General features: G+C 38.9%; 1 protein-coding gene across 1 annotated transcript in view; it reads right to left on the bottom strand.

Moving 5' to 3' along the window:
• SPAG16 (sperm associated antigen 16) overlaps nt 1-22,946 on the bottom strand; it is a 387,730-nt gene that overhangs the window by 176,091 nt on the left and 188,693 nt on the right. Inside the window, exon 13 of the mRNA XM_034065775.1 lies at nt 373-558. Coding sequence (XP_033921666.1) covers nt 373-558 — 186 coding nt within the window. The remainder of the gene's footprint in view (nt 1-372; nt 559-22,946) is intronic.

Here is a 22,946-nt window from a genome sequence, read left to right as displayed (position 1 = left end):
GTCCAACCTTGAAGTGTACTGTATACTCATGAGCTAGAAATACTGTACAGAAAACTTACTTAAATGTTTGTTCAGTGACTTGTTGAAAATAGATACTGAAGTTCCATAAGGAACTGGCCTTAAAAAGCAAACAAACAACACAGAATCACAGACACCAAATAAAAGCAAGTACTTTTTTGGATCTATCTTAAATTAAGTCCTTCCCAGCTCCCTATTTAGGAAAGCTTTTGTCTAGTATATCACATCAAAGTTTCTGTACCACTCCCTTTAATTTATCTCTGTTTCTAAAGTGAAATCTACAAATTGATGCTAGGTATCCCTCTTTGGGCTAAAACATAAAGCTGTCAAGTGGCTAATAAGGAATCTCCATACCTGTTAATATCCCATATTTTGCTTGTGTTGTCCATGGAGGCAGAAGCCACAAAATCACCACACGAATGCCACGAGCAGTCCCATACAGCTTGGGTATGTTCTACTAAAGTCAGAACGCAGGCACGTTTTGCCAAGTCCCATAGCCGCACTGTGGTATCCCCACTTGAAGTGATCAGCTGAGTGCCACTGTTACAAGGAATAAAAATAAAGAGTACTTTTCAGCATGAACAAGGTAAGGTTTTTCAGAGTACACAGAAAAGAATTCAACCATGTTTAGAAAGACAGGTTAAGGAGCAGCTGTTGGTTTTACATCAAAATATATATGAACAAAAGATTATGTTTGAAATCATTCAGATTTTTACTTCACACAGTTTTCTGACACATGATAGATGAAGTGGCCTTGTATTAAATACACTACCAAAAGGAAAGGAGATATGAAGTAGCTATCTTCCATGGGAAGTAAATATGGGTTCCAAAAGTTACATTTTTACTTTTTATAGTCAATTTATGAGTTTATCAAGCAAATAACATGAGCCCAGAGAATTGCTTTCAAAATAGAATAAAATAGCTTCAGAGAAGAGTATTTTCTTATTTCCAAATCCATACCATTTTCTACATACAAATTATGACTTATGCATCACAATTTTATCTCTCCCAACTCAGTATAAAGACTTTAACACATTCACTATCTCTTGAGTCATTGCTATGTTATAGAAATTAAATATACAGAGTTAACTCAAACCTTCTGACCAAATCTTCAGGTACAAACCAGTATTGTTCTATTTCAATTAAGCATGAACACATAGCTTCAGACTAGAAGTCCATCTGGTTCAGTACCATGCTATACAATAACAAGTAGGGGATTTTTAATAAGAAGAAAACAACACAATGTAGAATGGTTCTCCTGTTAATGTCCCATACCTGGCCTGTGGCTCAGGATTCTTCGAGACAGAAGCACTTTTATTAACATGCAGCTATGGAGGTTTTTCCCATTACTAATGGATTTTTCACCATATGCAAACCTGTGGCACCCACAATCTCCTGTGTCAGGGAATTCCAAAATGTAATTATGCCTTGTGTGAAAAACTATTCTGGGGTCTTCAGTATCTTACTTCATTTCATTTGATGCTTCCAATGCTAATACTGTGATTAAAAGAAAACCCTGACTACACATTTACTGTCTCTAAACCAGTGGTTTTAGGACTCTATCATATTTTAACCACAAAGCAGAAGACTCCTCCTCTACTGACTCATACCTCATAGAGACATCATTCCACCCCTCTGGTCACATTTACCATCTTTCTCAGCACCTCTGGAGCTATAACTGAAGATATACAATGGCACAGTAGTGTTTTCTGGTTTATTCTGTGTTCTTCTAGAATTTCTGGCACTACTACATAGATATTTTTAGAAAACCACCACAGTAACTCCAGATTTCTTTCCTGAGAACTACTTTAGACCCATTCTGATCTATCTATAATTAGGACCATCTTTTCTTACATGCATTACTTTACATCCACTTGCATTGACTTTCATCTGCCACTTTACCATTGAGTCAGGTGTTGCAACTGAGATTCTCTTCCTGTAATTCTTCACACACAATCTTCACTTTTACAGCCATGACTAATCAGTAAATCCATCCACCTCATTCTCTTCCCCAGCTTCCAATATCATCTAATAACTTAGGTTTCAGCACAGCTCCCTATGGGACTCGAATAATAATTTCTCCACTCTGAAAGTGTCATTTTATTCCCATCCTTTCTCCAGTTTTTAAACTCACAATATAAATTTTCTTTTGATTCAGGACAGTTTGGCTTCTTTGAGCGTTTATGTCAAATGACCATAAGAAGAATTTTCTGAAGATCTGAGTATACTGAATTTATGAATCTCCCTTGATCAAATGCTCAGCAAGCCCTTCATAGAACTCCAACAGATTTCTGAGACTTCATTTCCAACGCCATGCTGAGACCTCCCAATGCTTCTCTTCAACAAATGTATTTATGTATCCTGTAATTTTGCTTCTGAATATAATTTCTAACAGCCTTCCCAGGATAAAGCTTAAATCTACTGACATTTACCCCCTTCATCCCAAACTCTTTTAAAATACTGAAAAAAAGTTAATGCAGCTTTCTCAAATTATACCATGGATAACTCAGACAAATAAACAAAAATACATGCCGAATTATTTTAACCTTGGGTTTTCAGACCAATTTCTGCTGTTATCTCACCAACATCAGTGAGAAGATCTTGCCTTTAGGATCCAATAAACTCTGCTTTCATTTGAATAATGAAAAATGTGCTATCACTGGTGATATAAACCCTTCTTCCAAAGTTCTGGATATAAAACTATGGAAAATGAAAACAGCTCAAGGCTTGATCCTAAGCATTTACTATAAAACATCATCCTAAGAATAAACTCAGAGATAGCCAGTTCACTATTCCAGTGTAAAATAAAAACGAAGGAAACAAAAAAAGGTCTGGGAGGAGTGGTGTCAACCTTTTTCTTTTATATTATCCTTTTCCTCCTTTTCCAATAGGTGCCTGCAAATTGTTCTGTAAAAAGCACCTACAAAGACAGCTTGAAATATGTGCATCATTTATCTGATGGATCTTAAGGGGGAACTTGCCATTATGAAATATCACCTACCTAAACTTTGGACTATTTTTAACACTTAGGGTTTAGATTGCTATTTTTTGCGAAAATATCATTAAATTCCTCATTAAGACAGTTACACCCCCATGCCAAAGACAAAGCTTTGAGAGATTCATCTCTCAAGAATTTTAATACTGCTCAGGACTAATCCTGAAGTTTTTCTGACATATACCAAAGCACAAAGGCTTGGAACCCAGCTATGGGTTTGGAGGAGACCCTAATTTTGTCAAGCTGCTGGGAAAAAATGTGCTTTTATTAATGAAACACTTGTACTTTCAATAACTTAAGCTAGATCTCACTTCTGGAGACAGATAAAATTGAAATGACAAATTATCATGCCCCTTATACATTTATAAAATAAGAGCTTAAAACAAATTCAGAAGCAGGTACTAGGTGGGAGTGATGAAATCTATAATTGATTCAGAGGGCAGTATGCACTGCCACTGTTGTGAATCGCAGAAAGAGATTTATTGCTTATGCATTTTTTAATATATAATCCAAAAAATGCTACCTGAAAAACCAGTTCCTTGGGCTGAATTTTAAGAATACACCATCTAGGCAGCAATGAAAATCTTTCAGAAAACAGATATGAGCAGGAAGGTAGTTCAAATGGATTCAATTTGGCAATCTGTGGCAGGGGAAAGAGCTACAAATGAGGTTTAGCGCTCCTTACAGATCAAAGAAGAAAAAAGTGGAGACTGAAAACAAAAGCAAGGCTTGTGCAGGAGAAGGATTTGAGGGACAAAATGACCACAGAAGTGGAAAAATACTCAGGAACAGAGTGACCCAGCACCCACTGCCATGCAACACATCCTAATATTCCCTGTGCATAAAAGAAACCCCATTTCATTAAAGAGAAGGGAGCTGCATCAACTGAGGGTCCGTAATTCTGCATGAATGTCAGCAGTTCTGGGAAGCACTGCTGCTTGTAGGAATGATGGCTGTCAGAGCTGGTTTAGCACTTGGTCTGCACTTTGTGGTCATGAAACCTTCACTGCACACTAGTATTCAAACCAGACACACACGTAAGGAAAAAAAGGAAGTGCTGTGTCAAGTTAAGTCCAGCATCTTGGGAAAAATCCTAACTACTTCATAGCTGATTAATAATTACATGCTTTTACTCATTGCCAAACAACACACTGTTTTTGGTCCTGGGAGATAAAGAAAACACTCCAAATTTGGAGGTGATATTTTGTTACCCATCGCTGTGACACTTCTCTTACTATGTTATTGCTCTATACATATGATATAAGGTTATCTGAGGGGACAAAAATAGCAGGGAAAGTAGGTATTTTTCTTGACTTAGGTTGTCAGTTTAATAGTCTATGATACCCACACAGCCTTCTACCATATGACTGATTTTTGTATTAAAAACATATGGAAATATGTTATTAAATGCTCAGCCTTAATTATCAGCAGCAATATATATAATCTCCATTTAAAATTGAGATCGATCAGTAACAGAGAAAGCTGTAAGAAATCCTGTGCAGTGTGTGTATCTTTAATTCAGAGGATAATAAACCACTTTAATTCCTTTTTTACCAAACAAATCAAAGAACCAGGCAACATATTAGGAGAGAAGAGCAACACAAATCCTATCTTTTCCTGTCACTTGAAGCACACTCACATATATGCAAATAACTTTGCTTACATTTGGTACCAGCAAGGTTTTTGTCTACAGAAAGTAGCACTACATTTCTTCTTAGTGCTCTGTGGACCCCAATAGTTGGGGCTGTAGGGTCTTGCTGAGTCTCTTGGTATTTGTCTGTTTACATCTTCTAGCAACCAAAGCACTATGAGGGATGAAACAGGCCTGTATAGTTTAGAACAAAGTATCTGTGTAGAAAAAGCCTTCAAAAATTACAGGCATTAGAGAGCCTGTGCCACCACCTGCAACCCCTGCATTGTCTCTACAGATAGATCTTTTTCCTTAATATTACATACTTGTAATATTAAGACTGCAACTGATTTAAGGTATTCCTAACTGATGCTATAAACTTGCCCTTCTAGAAACAATTAAAGTGGGGAAACAACTTTGGAAATGTTAATTCCATGTTCCAGAAAACAGATAGAGCATTAACTTCTCAAACCTTTACAAGTGTTTCCTCACAGACATCAGTTACTTGGTAAATAACAGTAAGGCAGACAGCTCTGTTCAACATATCTCAAGAGTTAATCATAGGAATATTATTTTTAGCAGTTGCCAGGGCCAGTACTGTGAATCCCACAATTTTGTTACTGTATTCTACACGACATTAAGTGAACGTAGCAACATCTGTGCTACTACCATTTGTATGTATTATTTATGTAGTGCTATGGACATGCCCAGTGTTCTGCAGACAAACTAAGATACAGCTTCTCTCCTGAGACAATTCCAGTCTAACTCAAAAGGTAATGAGCAAAGCCTTACTCACAGTGCTGTCAAACAACAGGTCTCAAAATAGCACACTAAAACAAGCACAACTTGTGTTTAAGTTTTGTGTCCTAAAAGAGCTGTAGCAACAGGTAGCATCTGATAGGAACTTAACTGTACAACATAAGCATCAGCAATTCAACAGTAAATTTTAAACATGCGGTCAAGATCATTAGAAAATGAACAGTCTTTTACCATGGCAATTGAAAAACATCTTAAAATCAATATTCCAATGGCTTAATTGGAAAAATGATGTCTCTTTTATTTACCTCTATTCACACAATTATTCTAAAGCAAAATTCTAACAGCTACTCCACTATTTGCAGTATTAGGGAAGGTAGACCCTAAGCACAGCAAAGCCCAAGGGAAGAACTGCAAATACTGTTACAAGATAACTTTATTTTTTCTGACATTTTATGTTAGGGCAAAGAGGAAAGATAAAGAAAGGAAAAGTCTAGAAATACCGAGTTACTCCATGAAGATCAGAATTAATGAAGTCTGAATGCCTATGGAAATATCTTTTGCCTCCTTGCTCCATCATCTAAGCTGTTTATTAATTAAATATATCAGGAATTGATCAAACCTTTACACTTCTGTCTTCCATGTCTTGGCAGAACTAGCCTGCAGGTTAAAAGTGACTAGAGAGCATAGAAGATGGAGTTAGGAACACGTTCAGAAGTGAAGGGGGGTGAGGGGAGTACCTCCTCATAACCTTCATTTTCCTTGGAAACAAGGTTAAAAACAGTCATCCAGACATTGCACTTAGGGAAGTATGTACCTCCGAATGGGTTCTCACCTTTGGTTATGAGGGCTGTACTTAAACACCTTATTTTCCATTTTATATTAAAACCAACGTAAGGAAATGTAATACTAAACCTCAGTTCAGCTGTGCAAACATTGTAGTTCCTCACTGTCCTACTTTGCCGCGGTGTGTTTTTGTCATAGCCCCTCATTTTCACCTCACCAGAGAAGGTGAAAACCAGACTGAATTTAAAAAAGGTTGACCATAACATAGTAACAAAAAATTCCCATTAAAAATATTTTAAAAGCAATAAGTGATTTTTTTTTCCATACTGGGCAGAAGACTTCCATAGTTCCTCAACAAAGGATGATGTGGATCCAGCGCTTTGTGGGTACAGAAGAAGATGGGAAGTTCGAGAAGAGGAATACATCAGGGATCACATGGAAACTGCATCTGGCCCAAGAACCCAAGAGCCCAGGAACATAATAAGACAAAATCTCAAAAATGCCTTCCCTTATTCTTAACCATTCTTAGGCATCCTCTGGTCCTTGCTGCTGGGGACAGGAGAATCTGGCATATGCAGCCATCCTCATGTTCTTAGCCTGTATTTGAACAATACACTCAGTAGCAAAGATTTTGTTTCTAATAGATTTTGTAACCTTGAAACAGACTTGAGATACGGTTCACTTTTTTGCTACTGGAACTCTGAGTCACATTAATTATTTACAATGACATTTCTTATTAAAACCCCTAGGGTTTTTTTTATATCTATGGTTCATTTTGGGTGTTGCTTTCATTATCCTCATGGACTATGTGTCTAAGACACATTTTATGTAGTAATTTTAATATGGTTCATCTTTCAGAATCATCTTAAGCTCAGTTTTACTCCTGTTTTATTCATAGACAAAATGTCATTTATACAGAAGGTGAATGCTGGAATGCTCAGCAGTAGAAATATGAAAAGTTATGAAAACACCTTTTCCTCAGTTATCAACAAAGCTGGGAAGGGAGGGGGGAAGAATTAAATCACAAAATGCAAACTCAATCATAAACTGATATTCTATAAACCAATGAAGAAGTTTCAAAGACGGGAAGCACTGCAGTAACCAGCAGATGGTGGATGGCACATAGGTACATGGCTTTTTGTCTGAGAAAAAAATGAGACCCTCCTGCAAAAACCAGTAGCACCAGGCTGTTGGCTGGAAATCTTCATAAAACTCAATGCACAGTATGCCAAGTGCAAGACTCAAGGTAATCTTTCATTCTACATTACCTAATTGATAGATCTTTTAATCATATTTCATGCTTATATTATTGACCCAAGACAGGATAACTGTTTCCCCCCTGCCATTCTACTGGCTTACAGCTGGGTGTGACATCAAAGCAAAAAAATAAAGCAGTCTTTTGGCATAGCACCGTTTGTCACTGCTTCTAGATCACACATTGGGGTAGTTGTAATAGTAGTAATCTTTTGTTTTAATGGAGTTCACCTCCATTATTAATACTTCCTTGAGGCCACATTACACTTCAAAAGGAACAAATCTGTGATAACTTAGAGTCATAGAATAGTCAGGGTTGGAAAGGACCTTAAGATCATCCAGTTCCAAACCCCCTGCCATGGGCAGGGACACCTCACACTAAGCCAGGTCACACAAGGCTCTGTCCAACCTGGCCTTGAACACTGCCAGGGATGGAGCATGCACAACTTCCCTGGGCAACCCATTCCAGTGCTTCACCACTCTTACAGTAAAGAATTTCTTCCTTATATCCAATCTAAACTTCCCCTGTTTAAGTTTGAACCCGTTACCCCTTGTCCTATCACTACAGTCCCTAATGAAGAGTCCCTCCCCAGCATCCCTATAGCCCCCTTCAGATACTGGAAATCTGCTCTGAGGTCTCCACGCAGCTTCTCTTCTCCAGGCTGAACAGCCCCAGCTTTCTCAGCCTTGTCCTTTTTATGTTGAGGACACCAGAACTGCACACAATGCTCCAAGTGAGGTCTCACAACAGCAGAGCAGAGGGGCAGGATCACCTCCTTTGACCTGCTGGTCACGCTCCTCTTGATGCAGCCCAGGATACGGTTGCTTTCTGGGCTGTAAGCTGGCTCATGTTCATTTTCTCATCGACCAACACCCCCAAGTCCTTCTCTGCAGGGCTGCACTGAATCTCTCCTTTGCCCAACCTGTACCTGGGATTGCTCCCAGGAGTCCCTACTCTGTTTTCTATCTGCTATATTCCTACAGAATCCCTTCCTGTTATCCTTAACATCCTTAGCCAAGTTTAATTCTAACTGGGCCTTAGCTTTCCTAACCTGGTCCCTAGCTTCCCAGACAACCTCCCTGTATTCATCACAGGCCCCTGTCCCTGCTTCCACCTTTTATAAGCCTCTTTTTTCCTTCGAATTTTTCTCATCAGCTCAATAAATATAACATGCTCCTACTACCAAAAAGAGTTCCAGTATAGGATATATATATTGTTAGACAACAAATTAAAGTCATTTATAAACAAGTTTCAACCTAACATCTTCCATATTTCAAAGCGTTTCCCTTTCTGAACTGATGACAGAAGCTGGCATATCCAACCATGCAGATAAATTTTGTTTCACCTGGCACCTTTCCCACTGCTCTTACCAGCTTGTCTCTGTCCCAGTGCACAATTATTCCTTTATTTCACACTCTATAGTTCTGCATTCAGAATCATTATGATGATTTTTTTTGTTATGACCACAAGGTAGCAGATTGCTCCAATTCACTTCATCATCTATACCGTCAAGCCTGCTGCATTCAAACCCATTAGCTTGCTAAGATTAGCTTGGTACCCCTACATTCACTGCAGGCTAGTCTGTTTAATGTACAAAAAACGAGTTGGCTGTCTTTCAATGTCATGTAATTAAAAGTGGTTAAATGAGATTTAAAAATAATTTAGGCACCTAATAGAAGCCAGGTTTTAGTACATGTAAAATTGCCTTTTAGGAGGCTTTGGAAGCACACCAGGTAAGGAATAAAATTGAAAAGACAACAGATAAACTAGTTGCAATATTTGGAGATTAGATGTAGCAAAATGCATGTCAGCAGGACAGCAGGCACTAGACAATGGAGAGCTCTATGAAAGATTTAAAGACCAGTGAATAATTACCCTTTAAAAACAACAATAAATGATATCAAGAAAAAATTAGGTCTCTTCTAAAAGCTTTCTGCCATTCCATGTCCAGCACTCCACACTCTACACCATAGTTCTACACCTATTTACCAAAGAATAGAGCATTTGGGCATCCTATTTGAAGGAGGGTGCTCACAGGAGCCTAGCCAGTGATATCTCCAACAGTTATGAAAGCTGCTTATGCCAAAGGCAAACATTGTTTCTGTATCCAGTTGTGGCATCTTGCTGTAGGATATTGCCAAGTAAATTTTCCTCCATTAACTTCATGAGAAATAATTATTTTACCTGAAATTAAATATAATGAGTAAACATTGCAAAACTACCCTATTTTCCAGAAATGGTATCTATTCTGCACCATTCCAATACTTTCCTTCAAGTAACACCAATGTAAGTTAAAGTCTTCCTATACACTATCCTTTTTTTTATAAATAAATTTATGTATTTAGCCCACATAAAATCACACATAGTACCAATCAATACCCATAATAAACATTACACAACGTACTATTACAGTGTGATACTTAATCTCAACACCCATCCCATCTAGCATGGGTTGTTTTTCCTGCACTGGAATGACTCCAAACCCTCTAATTTTAATGAAGGGCTGTTGAAGCAGGGAAAAATGTAGTTTGGAAGGAGCTCAGACATGTGAATTCCATGTACAGAACTGATTTATGATCTATATTAGCAATGATAATCCTGTGTCACAGTTCCTCTGAAAGGCAAAGCTGTGGATCAGTCAATTCAAATCCATTACCATCCCCAAAAGGTTGTCCAGTGATGTCTAATTTCAATCAATAGCCAGTAATGAACCACAGCCATTAATCCCATTTGCAAGTTTGTACAAAGTATAATTTTCAGGCTGCATATGCATATGCATAGAGACTGCAGTGAGTGTCTAGAGATTTCACAGCCTGTGGCAATTTCTGCACTGGGATTTGAACATTTCCCAGGCACCTGGAAGAATGTTTAACTCACTCTGTGTAATGATGTCGACAGTGAAGCCCAAGATAACACAGAAGACAACGTACTAGCTATTTTAGCAACTAATGACCTTTCTGAGCCATTCCCCAGGGATTTGAACATAACCAAAGGCAGGGAATTAGTTAATGGAGACAGTGATCAATAACAACTGAAGTCTGAGAGTGGAAGAGATAAAAATGCTGAATATGAACAGAATCTTGGGTTAGTACAAGAGAAGAAGCATACCAAAATTAATACAATCTTCCATCTTCACAGAAAGGCTTTCTATAAAACTTGAATATTCATTCATGAGGCCATGCAGTCTAACATCTGACTGCTCAACAAAGGGGGGAACCCAAAAAACCCTGAAAGCTTCAAACCCAGCAACTCTCAAAGCTGATCTAAAGTGTGGCCCTATATAGTGTGACCATCTTCCTGTTCCTCATTCATTTTACATATACTCTACTCAAATGCAAAGAATACAAGAAGCTAAGAAAACCTTCCATACCCATGTCCTTCAATGGTTAAACAAGTCCTGAGGCTCATTCACAGTCAACTTCCCCTGCTACTTGGGCTACTGAAACTGTTTTGTACCTAGAGATATCCAAATGAATGCCACAATACAGCTTGAGAGAAAATACATAAATTCAACAAATAAATGACAGAATTCATATTTGGAGTTCGTACTCAAGACAAATTTTCCTTACTTCAACCATTAAACCTAATTGCATGCTAACGATTTTTGAAGCAATTCACAACTGAAAGGAAGGTCTAGCCCTTGAAACAAGGTCTAATCCCTGGAAAAAGATTCATGCCAAGAAAACCAGAATCTCCATGGATCAATCCCACAACGTATTGCTCCAGGGTTAGGGAGATGGTTTACTAAAAACCCCCATATCAAAAACCAAAGAAATACACTGGGAAATGCTACAGATATGCAATGAAATTACATAGTATCCAGGACTAAACCAACCATATTTAAATCCTTCCATCAATAAAACTTGATATCTGAGCTAAAGTACCTAATTAAAGGTAATGTATCACCAACCAGTAAGTATTCATCATACCAATGTCTCTTGAACTGTACTGCTTAGATCATTTTGTGGCAAGACGAAATAAATGAAGCACCCTAATGCTATGTTACGAAAGAGAAGGTCCTGACTTCACATGTGACAAAGCACTAATCAAGTTTTTCCTCTGACTAATTCAGAGCACTACTTTTCACTCATTGTGACTAAGATGAGGTTTCACCATGTTCACATTTGCATTTCACAAAGCATTCCTCAGGCACACATTTCCTTTGTTAGCATTACATTAGAAAAAAACTTAATTCGTAGAGAAACTGGAAATGAAGTTTCCTGGCAGCTGGGTTCTCCGAACACAGGCTCACTGTGCACCAGAGCTGTCCAAGTCCAGGCACTGGAAGAGAGTGGCTGGATACAGACTTAGGAGAGGCTCAGAATCCTCCAGTTCCACAGAAGCTACAAACAACTCTGGCACAGGCATAGGAAAACCCTCCAACACCAGGCAACACAGAGATTTGAACCTCCACCTAATTATATAACCAAAGAAGTCAGTCATACGAAAAAAAAAAGCCCCCTCATCTTCTAAAATCTTTGTTTCTTAAATGTCAAAGCAGTATTTCTATAAAAACTAAGCCTCCTACCTCGAAAAGAGGCATTTCAGTGCAGTGCAATTTTTGTAAACACTCTAAATAGAATCATAGAATAGTTAGGGTTGGAAAAGACCTTAAGATTATCCAGTTCCAACCCCCCCTGCCATGGGCAGGGACACCTCACACTAAACCATATCACCCAAGGCTCTGTCCAATCTGGCCTTGAACAGTGACAGGGATGGAGCATTCACAACTTCCCTGGGCAACCCATTCCAGTGCCTCACCACCCTTACAGGAAAGAACTTCTTCCTTATATCCAATCTAAACTTCCTCTGTGTAAGCTTTAACCCACTACCCCTTGTCCTATTACTACAGTCCCTAATGAAGAGCCCATTTCCAGCATCCTATAGCCCCCTTCAGATCCTGGAAGCTGCTCTGAGGTCTCCACGCAGCCTTCTCTTCTCCAGGCTGACACAACTTTCTCAGCCTGTCCTCATACAGGAGGTGCTCCAGCCCCTGATCATCCTCGTGGCCTCCTCTGGACTTGTTCCAACAGTTCCATGTCCTTTTTATGTTGAGGACACCAGAACTGCACACAATACTCCAGGTGAGGTCTCACGAGAGCAGAGTAGAGGGGCAGGATCACCTCCTTCGACCCTGCTGGTCACGCTCCTTTTGATGCAGCCCAGGATGCTGTTGGCTTTCTGGGCTGTAAGCGCACACTGAAGCTGGCTCATGTTCATTTTCTCATCGACCAACACCCCCAAGTCCTTCTCCTTGGGCTGCTCTGAATCTCTTCTCTGCCCAACCTGTAGCTGTGCCTGGGATTGCTCTGACCCAGGTGTAGGACCTTGCACTTGGCATGGTTAAACTTCATGAGGTTGGCATCAGCCCACCTCACAAATGTGTCAAGGTCCCTCTGGATGGCATTCCTTCCCTGCAGTGTATCAACCAAACCACACAGCTTGGTGTCATAGGCAAATTAAATACTTGGGTGTTTATTTCCATTTCAAATATCTCAAACATTGCCTCAATTGAACTGCCATTCTCTATTCAAGTCTAACACTAATGTTATTTTAACAGCTACACTTCAGGAAATGCACATTTGAACAATATAACAAACATGGATATCTCCCCATCTACTCCACTAGAATTCAGGGAAGAAACAATTGCCTTTATCTCACAGCTGAAAACAATAATGAATCAACTATGTTAAAGGCATCAAGATTGTAATTGCACACAAGGAAACATAACACAGGAGATTATACCGACAGAGATATTTTGATGTGTATAACTCTGAATAGAATGAGAATAACTCGATCGACAGAAACACAGGATAGATCAGTGAAACTGAGAGCAGCCCAAGCAAGGAGGCAGCTAGCTCTCTGTACTTCCAACTTCCCATCCTCAAATACAGATGCTGATGAACCTAGAAAACACCTAAACTACTCACAGTCTGAAGAAACCATGGTGAACAACAGTTTTTTTCTCATAACCTGAATAAACAGATTGAAGATCCACAAAACAGAATGCATGTGGTGATCCTTAGGCAGCAGCTGTATCAGGACCAGCAGAAACTGAAAACCATGGTGACAGGTAAGAAAAGAAATCAAAGCATGCCCTGAAGAGGAAAAAAATTTCTGCAAAATTTTCCCAGAACATATTCATGTCTTCCCTGACACTGAACTAGTAGGTTTAGAAGTATATTATTTTATTGGTACTCTATAAGGAGACTTCAGCTGCATATTCCTGCTCTCTTTCCCTGTCAAAGTGGCTATGATAGAAATTATTTTCTTCCTTTTAAATAAACACCAGATCTAGTTACCCACAGAGCTGATCAGAATGTTTCCTCTTCATTTCCAAGAGTCAAAACAATCACATCAAAATACTACTGCATTTGAATAACTGAATAAACTTTTGCTGAAAAGAGAAAGATTAAACTTGACACTTGTTTTGTGACACTGATAATCACAATGCCTCTTCAACCAGTATGATTATATTGCTTTAATGCTCCAAATACTAATTATGGCTGTTTTCAAGTCTAAGATTCAGATAAGGGGAGAATGAAGCACACAAGACAATCATTTAAGAATAATGAGACAATTCTATGCAAGCAAAGCATTCAGTACATTTGAAAACTATTTACCTTATAGGCAAGCATAAAATTTAAATGATAAGTTATGAAGATAACTAAATAATAATTTAAATAACACTATACAAAGACTAGTAATCTTTTTATTTCCATTAGGAGTTCAAATGTATCCAAGGTCACAAACCACGGGTATTAAGACAGGCTTTTTTGAAATGGGTTTTAAAGACATGTTTTGTTTCTGTGATAAAGGGTCAACAAGTTAATCAGTAACAGCATTAGCTCAGCTGAAAATAAAAGGAAAGAAAGACAGAAGATAGCAAATGAACAAGGTGAAGATTAGACAAAAGAAAACCACAGACACCCTGTAAGAACTCCTTAATAAATTCTGAGTTCGTATTGTTTGATTTGACTAAAGTGGTATCTGCTACTATCATGTTAAAATTGTTTCAAAACCAAAACTAGTGATGACATACCAGTCCACTGATATCCCTTCTCACTTTCTCAGGAAGATTCTTTGAAAAGCTGTGGGCAAGGGTTCAATTTCAACCGAAAGAAGATGAATGTGCATGTGTGTAAGCTTGGCCAAACTCTTAACATCTAAGAATAAAAAAAACCCCACCCTCTTGGTGATTATATATATGTACTAAATGGAAAAGTACAGAAATATTGTCCAACATCCTACATAATTAAAAATGTGTAAATTCAAGAAGTATTGTTTTGTTAAGAAAACGTAATTATTTGTTAAATGTATAGCTGTACAAATATTTTGTTTCAGCACAAAGTAACAGAAATTAAAGTCTCATGTTATCACAGTTTCAGTTTTTCAAGCTGCTGACATTTCTGGCCTTGACCCATTGGCTGAGTCCTCCCCTCTAGCCCCTTGTCTCTTCCTTAGGAGTAAACCAGCCATGGGGATTCACTCAGCACCAGCTGCTGAATGACTGCTGGAGCAGCAGCTGCTCCAAGTGGAGTGAGCCACAGGGATGTGCAGATTCTGGTGTCACATCTGGCTAAGAGGGTGGTGGGGACTGAGCCTCCTCCAGCAAGTGCAGAGAGAGGTCAGCTCAGAGGCTGATATCACTGATGTTTCCCTGGGTATTTCTCTATGTGCTTTGTAAGTCGAGTAACACTGCTTTGAAGCAGACCGCCTCCAACTCTTTGCCTTCTTACATACATTTTAACTCTCTCTCCTAGTCTAGTCTTTGCTTTAACTGAAAGCAAACTGCCATGGCAATAGTCTTAACTCTGAAGAACTCAGGATGGTAGCTTGCTTAGAAGCTCACATAAATGCCCTGTGAAACAAGATTTACATTTCAGAAGCCACATTCCTTTTTCCCCCCACCAAGAGAGAGAGAAGTGAAGTTTCTCACTATGTATCGACACAAAAGAAAACATACAAGGAAACAAAGGAGCCAACTACACTTTTCACAGTGTTGACAACTGCAACTCCTTTCCAATACACAAGAACCAAAAAAGAGATAAAGCAGTCAGTGTAAGCATCTATCATAAATTCCTAAAATGCAAGAGACCTTACTTTGTTTCAGTTACAATAATGCCTTAAAGGCTTGAGCAAAGCACCACAACCAGACACTCCAAACACCTTTGAACCAGCTCCCACTGTTCAAGAGCTTTTTAAAAATCTAAGCCATGCTGCTAGCAGGCAGGAAATGCCTAACAAGACAATCAACAAAATGGCTGTGATATCTTTGGTCTTCAAAATTATATGTTGTGGTTTACCTTAAATATTGGAAAGGCTTCCTACGATTTATTAGTTTTACACAAAAACTTCAATAGGTTTTCAATCCCTGGTTTTGAAACTCACTAAGTGTGTAAGTCACCTGTGACATTAACTACACAGTGGTTTTACCAAAGGGCAGCATTTCATTACGATATATTTTCTTCCTGTAATTATTTCAAATCTACATTTGAATTGCTCAATAGGAGGACCGCTTCATCTGTCAGCCAGTTTCCTCCCTTTCCTCTCTTCAACTGTCATCAGCATTTCTCTCTCCTGCTGTTTGCTGAATTATTGTAATGGCAATATTATTAGTGAATCACTCTGCCTTTGAGTGGTCAATATTTCCACCAAGCAAGAAATAGAAGCCAAAGGTAGTTTTTCATTAAAACACGGTCATTCTGAATGAAAAGCGAAGCCTATTCAGTAACCACATTATGGAACTGAAGGCTGTTTGCTTTTTAAAATCAATATAATGATAGACTCTTAAGGCTCCTGAGAGAAAAGAAAGAAGCTGCATTTTGTCCTGCAAAGTATTTCTAGTTTAGAATTAACTTTCAAGGACAGTTCTGGTAACAGAAGGATATATTTAAAAATAGAAAAAGTGATGCAAAGTCTAAACAAATTTCTACAATTAAAGCAAGCTATGAGTCAACTTCAAAATGCATGCAACAGTGACTTTTATTTTTGTCTTCCTATTTGTTTGCCTTCTTAATCCTACAAGTGGAAAAATACTTCTTTATAGCAGAGGTAACAGCCTCGCAGAACACTAACAGTCTAATTATTACTGTTTTAAAGTCAAACACTGCAGGTGGCCCGTGGCCTTCCAATACAACTGTCTCAAAGACAGAAGATCAGAAAGACTGGGGGAAAGGAGACACCTGATGATCTGGCAACAAAGAAAACCTCCAGAAGCTCGGACAGCTGCTGGGTATGCTGGCCTGGGTAAGAAAACACTCCTCAGCATGACGGGAGCCGCAGAAAAAACAGGCAAATTCTGAACAACAAAACAGGATCTAAACATGTAGCAAAGCTACAATTATTTTCATTCCGTATTTTCCAAAAGCACAACTGATCTCTCTATAGGAAAATAAAATGAGAAAAAAACACTGCTTTTTCTTAAAGCAGATACTCACCAGTAGTTAACACAGCCCTCTGAAAGGACATAGAGCGTATTAGATAAATATATAGATACAAATCCCCAAACGCCAGAGAATAACCAACACTTACACATGCTGAAGAGATTAGTATGGGTAGAAACATTTGGCTTGTGGGAGTGGGTGGAAGGGGAAAAATTTTAATCAAATCCATTACCTGGTTATTGATTTCTCTTTGCCAGACTGATTCTGTAGAATACTTATAAAGCCTTTGACATTGAGATGTTTGGCCAAAGATATTGGATTAGACTAAGCAAAAGCTGAGCTTCTCATGTAATCTCTCATATTTCATTTATATATGATTTATTCCTTTGTCCAGCAGAGGCTTTTTATTGATAAAAATAATGAGACTGAGAATCCCAAAGGAAATCTAATGCCCACCCACTCAAACATGTTTCTGAAGTAAAAATAGGAGGCTTTGTAGGCCTGAGAGGGAATGATGTTATGGGAAGACTGTTTTCTTTTGTGAAAAGTATGAAGCTTGACATGGATTTTGAAACAAAAAAAAAAGCTACTTTGGAAATTAAAATTCTGCTATCCTTGAAAACACCAAGTTAAACACAGTTAAAACCATTCACCAGGGAGCTGACCAAAACACTTCTGAAATAGTTTTTTCTTTGCAGAATAAATGACTGCACCTTTTTTTCTTTTCACTTCCTATAGTAGCTCAGTTTGATAAAACATCTTAAAATATGTCTAGTCCGCTAAATATGATGCATTACATAAAGTCAGTTAGACAACAGGAAATTAATTGTGTCACTCAAAAGAAGTTTCTAACCACTGCCAAATTTAATATGTAATCTGGTAACTAAAGGCTTTGCTGAACTACATGAGAATTTGAGATTCTCTAAGAAATTAAACCATGTCTTTTCAATACAGACGCTATTCAAATGTCCTAAGCAAAACGTACAGACTTTCATGCATTGCTTTAATAGCTATTAATAGTAGTAAAAGGATAAATAGAAACTGTGTGTTTCTGCAGTGAACCCTGACTTAAGTTTTAAAGTCTCCATTTCAAGGCACAGATCAGAATAATCCTATTCCACTGACAGCCAACAGAGGTCTTTGTGATGAACAGGAGTCTTACAACTCTCTTATGTTAATGCTTAAAGCAGAGTTAGTGGCTTTTAACTCTCAGCCTTGTTTCACATATAATGTGGAACTCAGCATCTATTACTCAGAAACTAGCAGAGAAGTCTTTTGAAGCTCACTGTTTATGATGATTTATTAACAGTAATTTCCAAGATCCTTTCACTAAGAGGACCATAAGTCTGGCTGTCCCAACAGTCAGACAGAAACAGTGAATGCTGACATTTTTCTTCATCCTCCTCCCTGGCTCTCAGGTATACACAGCAGCTTGCTTGACCAGTCTTACTTTTCATGTGAACACAGAGCTTCTCTTACTAATGACTCCTGTGAAACCTCCTAGGGCAGTGAGGTCCCTTCCTTCCCCATGTGTACCTACAGGCCATGGGCCATGAGTATTGTTACCTACAAGTCTAGGTTTGCCTTGATTCAGCTCCTTACTTTCAGGTTGAATTAAAGTATGGTACTCCACGTACTTTGAAGACTGATTGACTGTGCTTTTTCTAAGATTCCTGTATACAAAACCCTCTGTTGTCCATAATTAATCCATCAGCTCCTGAATGGGCAGAATCCGTCCCTGGGATGTGTTGCACCTGCTGCCTATCTGTAGGCTACGTGGGCAGCCTGTGCTCAGTATTCCTGAATCGCCTGGAAGCAGCTGACAAACTGGAAATGTTGCAGAGCAGTAAAACACCTACACAATTAATTCTCTGGGAGTCCCCAGTTAACACACAAAACTCTTCAATGCCACCAGAAATACAATCTGGATAACAACATGCAGGAGGGTACCTGAGCACATCACAGCTAAAATTTTACCATCATGGAATTTGAAAGGGTCCCTGATGCGGCTGAATTCCCATCCTGTTCTTTCCTGACATCTCAAAGAACTTCCTTTGGTCGTGAGCAGGTTAACGTGTATGGTGTTACCTTAGCATGACTGTTGGCCCAGCCTGGGCAGTGGCTCTATGGGATGGGTGGTAACAAAAAAGCAACACTTTAAAATCACTAAATCCAAAACTATTTTCATGTTGCCAGATATTCTGAAAAGCCCCCAGAGTGTATGAGAAGGTCTCTAACTAGAAAGAGCCTCCAGCAGCACAGTCAAGTCACACAACTGAATGTTAAATTACATCTTACATACAGACAAATGCTGCTCTATTTAACTAAAACTAACAAACATTAGCTTGTAGCAATATTTTATAGATCCTGGAATCATAACTTCAGTAGCAACTGTGTGGTCTTGAAGTCTCCCCAGTTTCACCAAGTAACTGTAGCATCAATATTTGAAAGTCGGTCCATTAAACAAAATGGAATAATAGATATTTCCTGTTTCTTCTCATAGAAATAAAAATACATCTCAGACCAGCCATAGGAATTATTATTATGAGGAATATATTTGATGTCAGTAGAATTTTTTAAATTATCCTGCTCTTGTGGCTACAGACCCTAGTTACTCAGGATGTCATCAAGTGCTTTTCATTTGCTGAGGCTTCATGGGCCATGTAGAGTTTTAGTTATTCAAAACATTCTTTGCAATATGTAATCAGAAAGAAAGCAGCCACTTATTTTGAGTGTCGGATTGTCTGTCTGAATCCCTTCATACCCTGTAGGTGTTTCTCACCACACACTGATAAATGAGAATATTATAGTTGGCAAGAAGATTGGTATGGACTGATGCATCAGCATTTCCCAGTAACGGGACTCTCCTCAACAGGGGCCAAGAGCTATAAAGGTAAGGGGTGAAAATAGAAACATGCTGCCTGCTTATAATTCACTTTGATAATTAAAGCACAAGAGTGCCCACTGCGGAATTCCAAAATTACACATGTACCTGCCAAGTTGTCAAGACTTACTGTTGCTCCTTAGTGTTTCCCTCCTCCAAGCAGAAGTCCTCAGGGATACAGTGAGCAATAAACACTGTCAGATTCTGCCTGTTACATCCGAACAATTGATCTTGGCTGGCTTGAAATTCTGCCTCCCTCTCCTTTCTGTGCATGCCTTCCCCCCTGAATTTTGCTCCTCTTCCCCATCACTCTTGTGTTACCCATCTCAAGCCTTGAATTTCCACTAGAGACAGGGCACAGCTGAAGTCAAGAGCAAACCACAGCTTTTGGTTGCTTATGTATTAGCCAGTGTAAGTTCAGCAGTGATTCTGTGCTGCTCAGCTTTATGCAGCTGGAAGAGACCTTGGTTTTAGAGACAGGTGCTTACAACTTTCTGCAGACAAGGCATTCATAAATGTTTCACTGCTGACTACCCACAGCCCCCCAGCCAATCAGGCAGCATCAAAATCACTGCCCCTTCATAGACTGCTCTGATGTGCTACTGAATTCCTCTAAAAGCTTCTGGTGTGAATTCAATACCCCCTGGAGTTGCTATTCCCTCCCCAACCCATTCAACCACATCCTCACATCCAAACTCGATGTATTTTGCTAATTCCTTCTGTACTGTCCCTCTGCAAGACTGGCTTTCTCATCTATCCACGCACAGGTTTTCATCAGGGTAATACTACTTCCTTCAGCTTCCAGAGATACATTCTTGAGCTGCTTCTGTTCTTTCAGAACATGGCTTGTTCTTTTAGCTCAACACCTCATCCTTCTCTTGTACCCCCTCACTGGCATTTTTTTCTAGGTTATCAAACATTAATTACCTTTATTTTCAATATGTTTGATGCATGAATCTACTTATCCTATTTATTCCCCCCCCCCCCCCCAATTACTGATGGGACAATACCCACCTCCAGTTTTCCAATAGCAACAGAACTTAAAGAAAATCCACATGGTTCAAAACAACTGTTGTGGGGTTCTTGGTATAATAAACAAATTGAGAAAAGTTTTGATTCCTTTCCTCAGTAACTGTGAGAGTTGAAATAGCAACAGAGAGAATACAAGCAATTCCACTTCTGTCTCATGTGAACAGGACATTACAAATGAGCTGATGACAATATTCAGTGTGTGTTTTAAATAGCTGTAAGAACCTACAGTTATTCCACAGATTCGAACAATGCATTAAAAGGTCTACAAATATTTCAGAACAGTTGACTTGATTAATATTTATTAATATATTAAGGACACTGTGTATTATACCAGCACGTACGCAGAACAAGAATACAGTCTTTTACTGCTGACTGGGATTTTATTGGGCATTAACACACACCTCTGCTATGCTGCAGAGCTTCAATCTTCAGCCACCCAGGAAGGTTAGTAATAAAGATAAGTAAGTCTAGTACATGTCATGAAATATCTTAATTAAATTAGAGTATGGTTCTTAAAGGTGAAGCATTTACATTGGCAGCTTAGTCTGGAAACTGGCAGAAGCAGCACATTTTTGTTAACAAACCGTGTAGACGAGGCCCTTAGTGACATGGTTTAGTGGCACATTGGGCAGTGCTGGGGTAAAGGTTGGACTTGATGACCTTAAAGGTCTTTTCCAGCCTAGTTCATTCTATGATTTTTGACTGCTATTCCAAACATTCAGGCCACCCGGTATCTGCAGGTACACTACAAAGCTCTTCAGCTATCCAGAATTTTAACATGAAGCCCATGTGGATAATGGTCAAAAGCCATTCTGACTCCCTTGCTCCTTCACACGTATAAAAGATAAATTGAAAATATTCCTAATTTTTTCAACAGTGACAGGAACTTACAATAGGTAATTCATCTGCAAAGGACTCTTCAGACACATGAAGTAAAAACAGTGTTTGTTTTTGAAGTCTGACCAGTTGTCACCTGAGCTTCAAAAAGGAAGCCCTGTTCTCTCCCTTCTTCTAGCTGCTACCTCCTGTAGATGACAGGATCTGTTTGAAGTTTTACTTTTATTCTAAAAGCTTAAGGCAAAATTCTAATCTCAAATCTGCAGAGATCCTCACATCAGAGATGTTCTGCTCTCCCCACATGCACACAGCTAGTCTGCTGCCCTTAGTGTCCTGGGAGCTACTACCGTGCAGGGAGAACACATGGGGACCTTAGACCCTTTGTACAGACTGACGAGCACTGAGTGCAATGCAAAAAATCATACAGCAACAGACTCTGAAGCTTCAGCAAACCACTCACTTCATTCTACTTTGCTCAGATGCAAAGCAGATGTATTTTTAAGCAAAAAAAAAAGTGGAATGAAGCACATTGTCAGTGGAGGGGAAAATGAGACACCTCAACCCCCTCCATCCAACAGTTCTTCAGAAACTCAGTGGCCCTTGCCCCTAAGGCTCAAGCGCATTATGATAGTTAAGGATATTTTTGTACATCAGTACTGGGAAAGATTCAAATGACAGTCCTCATCACTAATTTGTATTATTCAGCAGACAAGGTCCAGAGCCTGAAATGCACCTTTACCTTTTTATTGTATGCAGGCACATTCTTACTACAAGCCCCCATTCTCTCACTGCTTTTGGAGAGGCTGTTGATATATAAACCAAACCACACCATTAGTTTGAAGATTACAGATCTTCACAGCTACTAATGAGACCTGCAACTTCACCCCTATTTACACAGTGATGGCACTAAGACAAGCATAAGGAATAGTACACTCTGAACATGTAAAATGGATTTCTGAGGTTTTCAGTCATTTGTATGTGCAGAAGCACCAGCTGAATTTACACCACAGCTCTAGATTTCTTCCTCCTCAAATTACTAGTACACTCAGCATCAGCATGTGGATCATTCTGATGCTGTCCAAAGATGTTTTCAAAGTGGACTGGTGTGTGTGACTCTGCATGCATGTGAATCCTTTGGCTACACATAAGATATTTCTCAGAGCAGAGGTGGAGATTGCTCTAAACCTGATTTTACAGATGGAAAGCACAAACACAGAAGAGAAGTGCTCTAACAGAGGACAAAAAGGAAAGAATGTAGAAGTTTGGAAGTTGTACCCAAATTTCTGTATAACAATTTAATAGCCTAGTGCCAGAAAAATAGTTTTCTTATCCACTTTTGCATGAACATAATTTTAAGCCTTTAAAAT

This window comes from Melopsittacus undulatus, chromosome 8 (genome assembly GCF_012275295.1).
Source record: "Melopsittacus undulatus isolate bMelUnd1 chromosome 8, bMelUnd1.mat.Z, whole genome shotgun sequence".
Lineage (NCBI taxonomy): Eukaryota > Metazoa > Chordata > Aves > Psittaciformes > Psittaculidae > Melopsittacus > Melopsittacus undulatus.
Note: the sequence above shows the minus strand (reverse complement) of the source record. Positions and strands in the feature narration are given on the sequence as shown.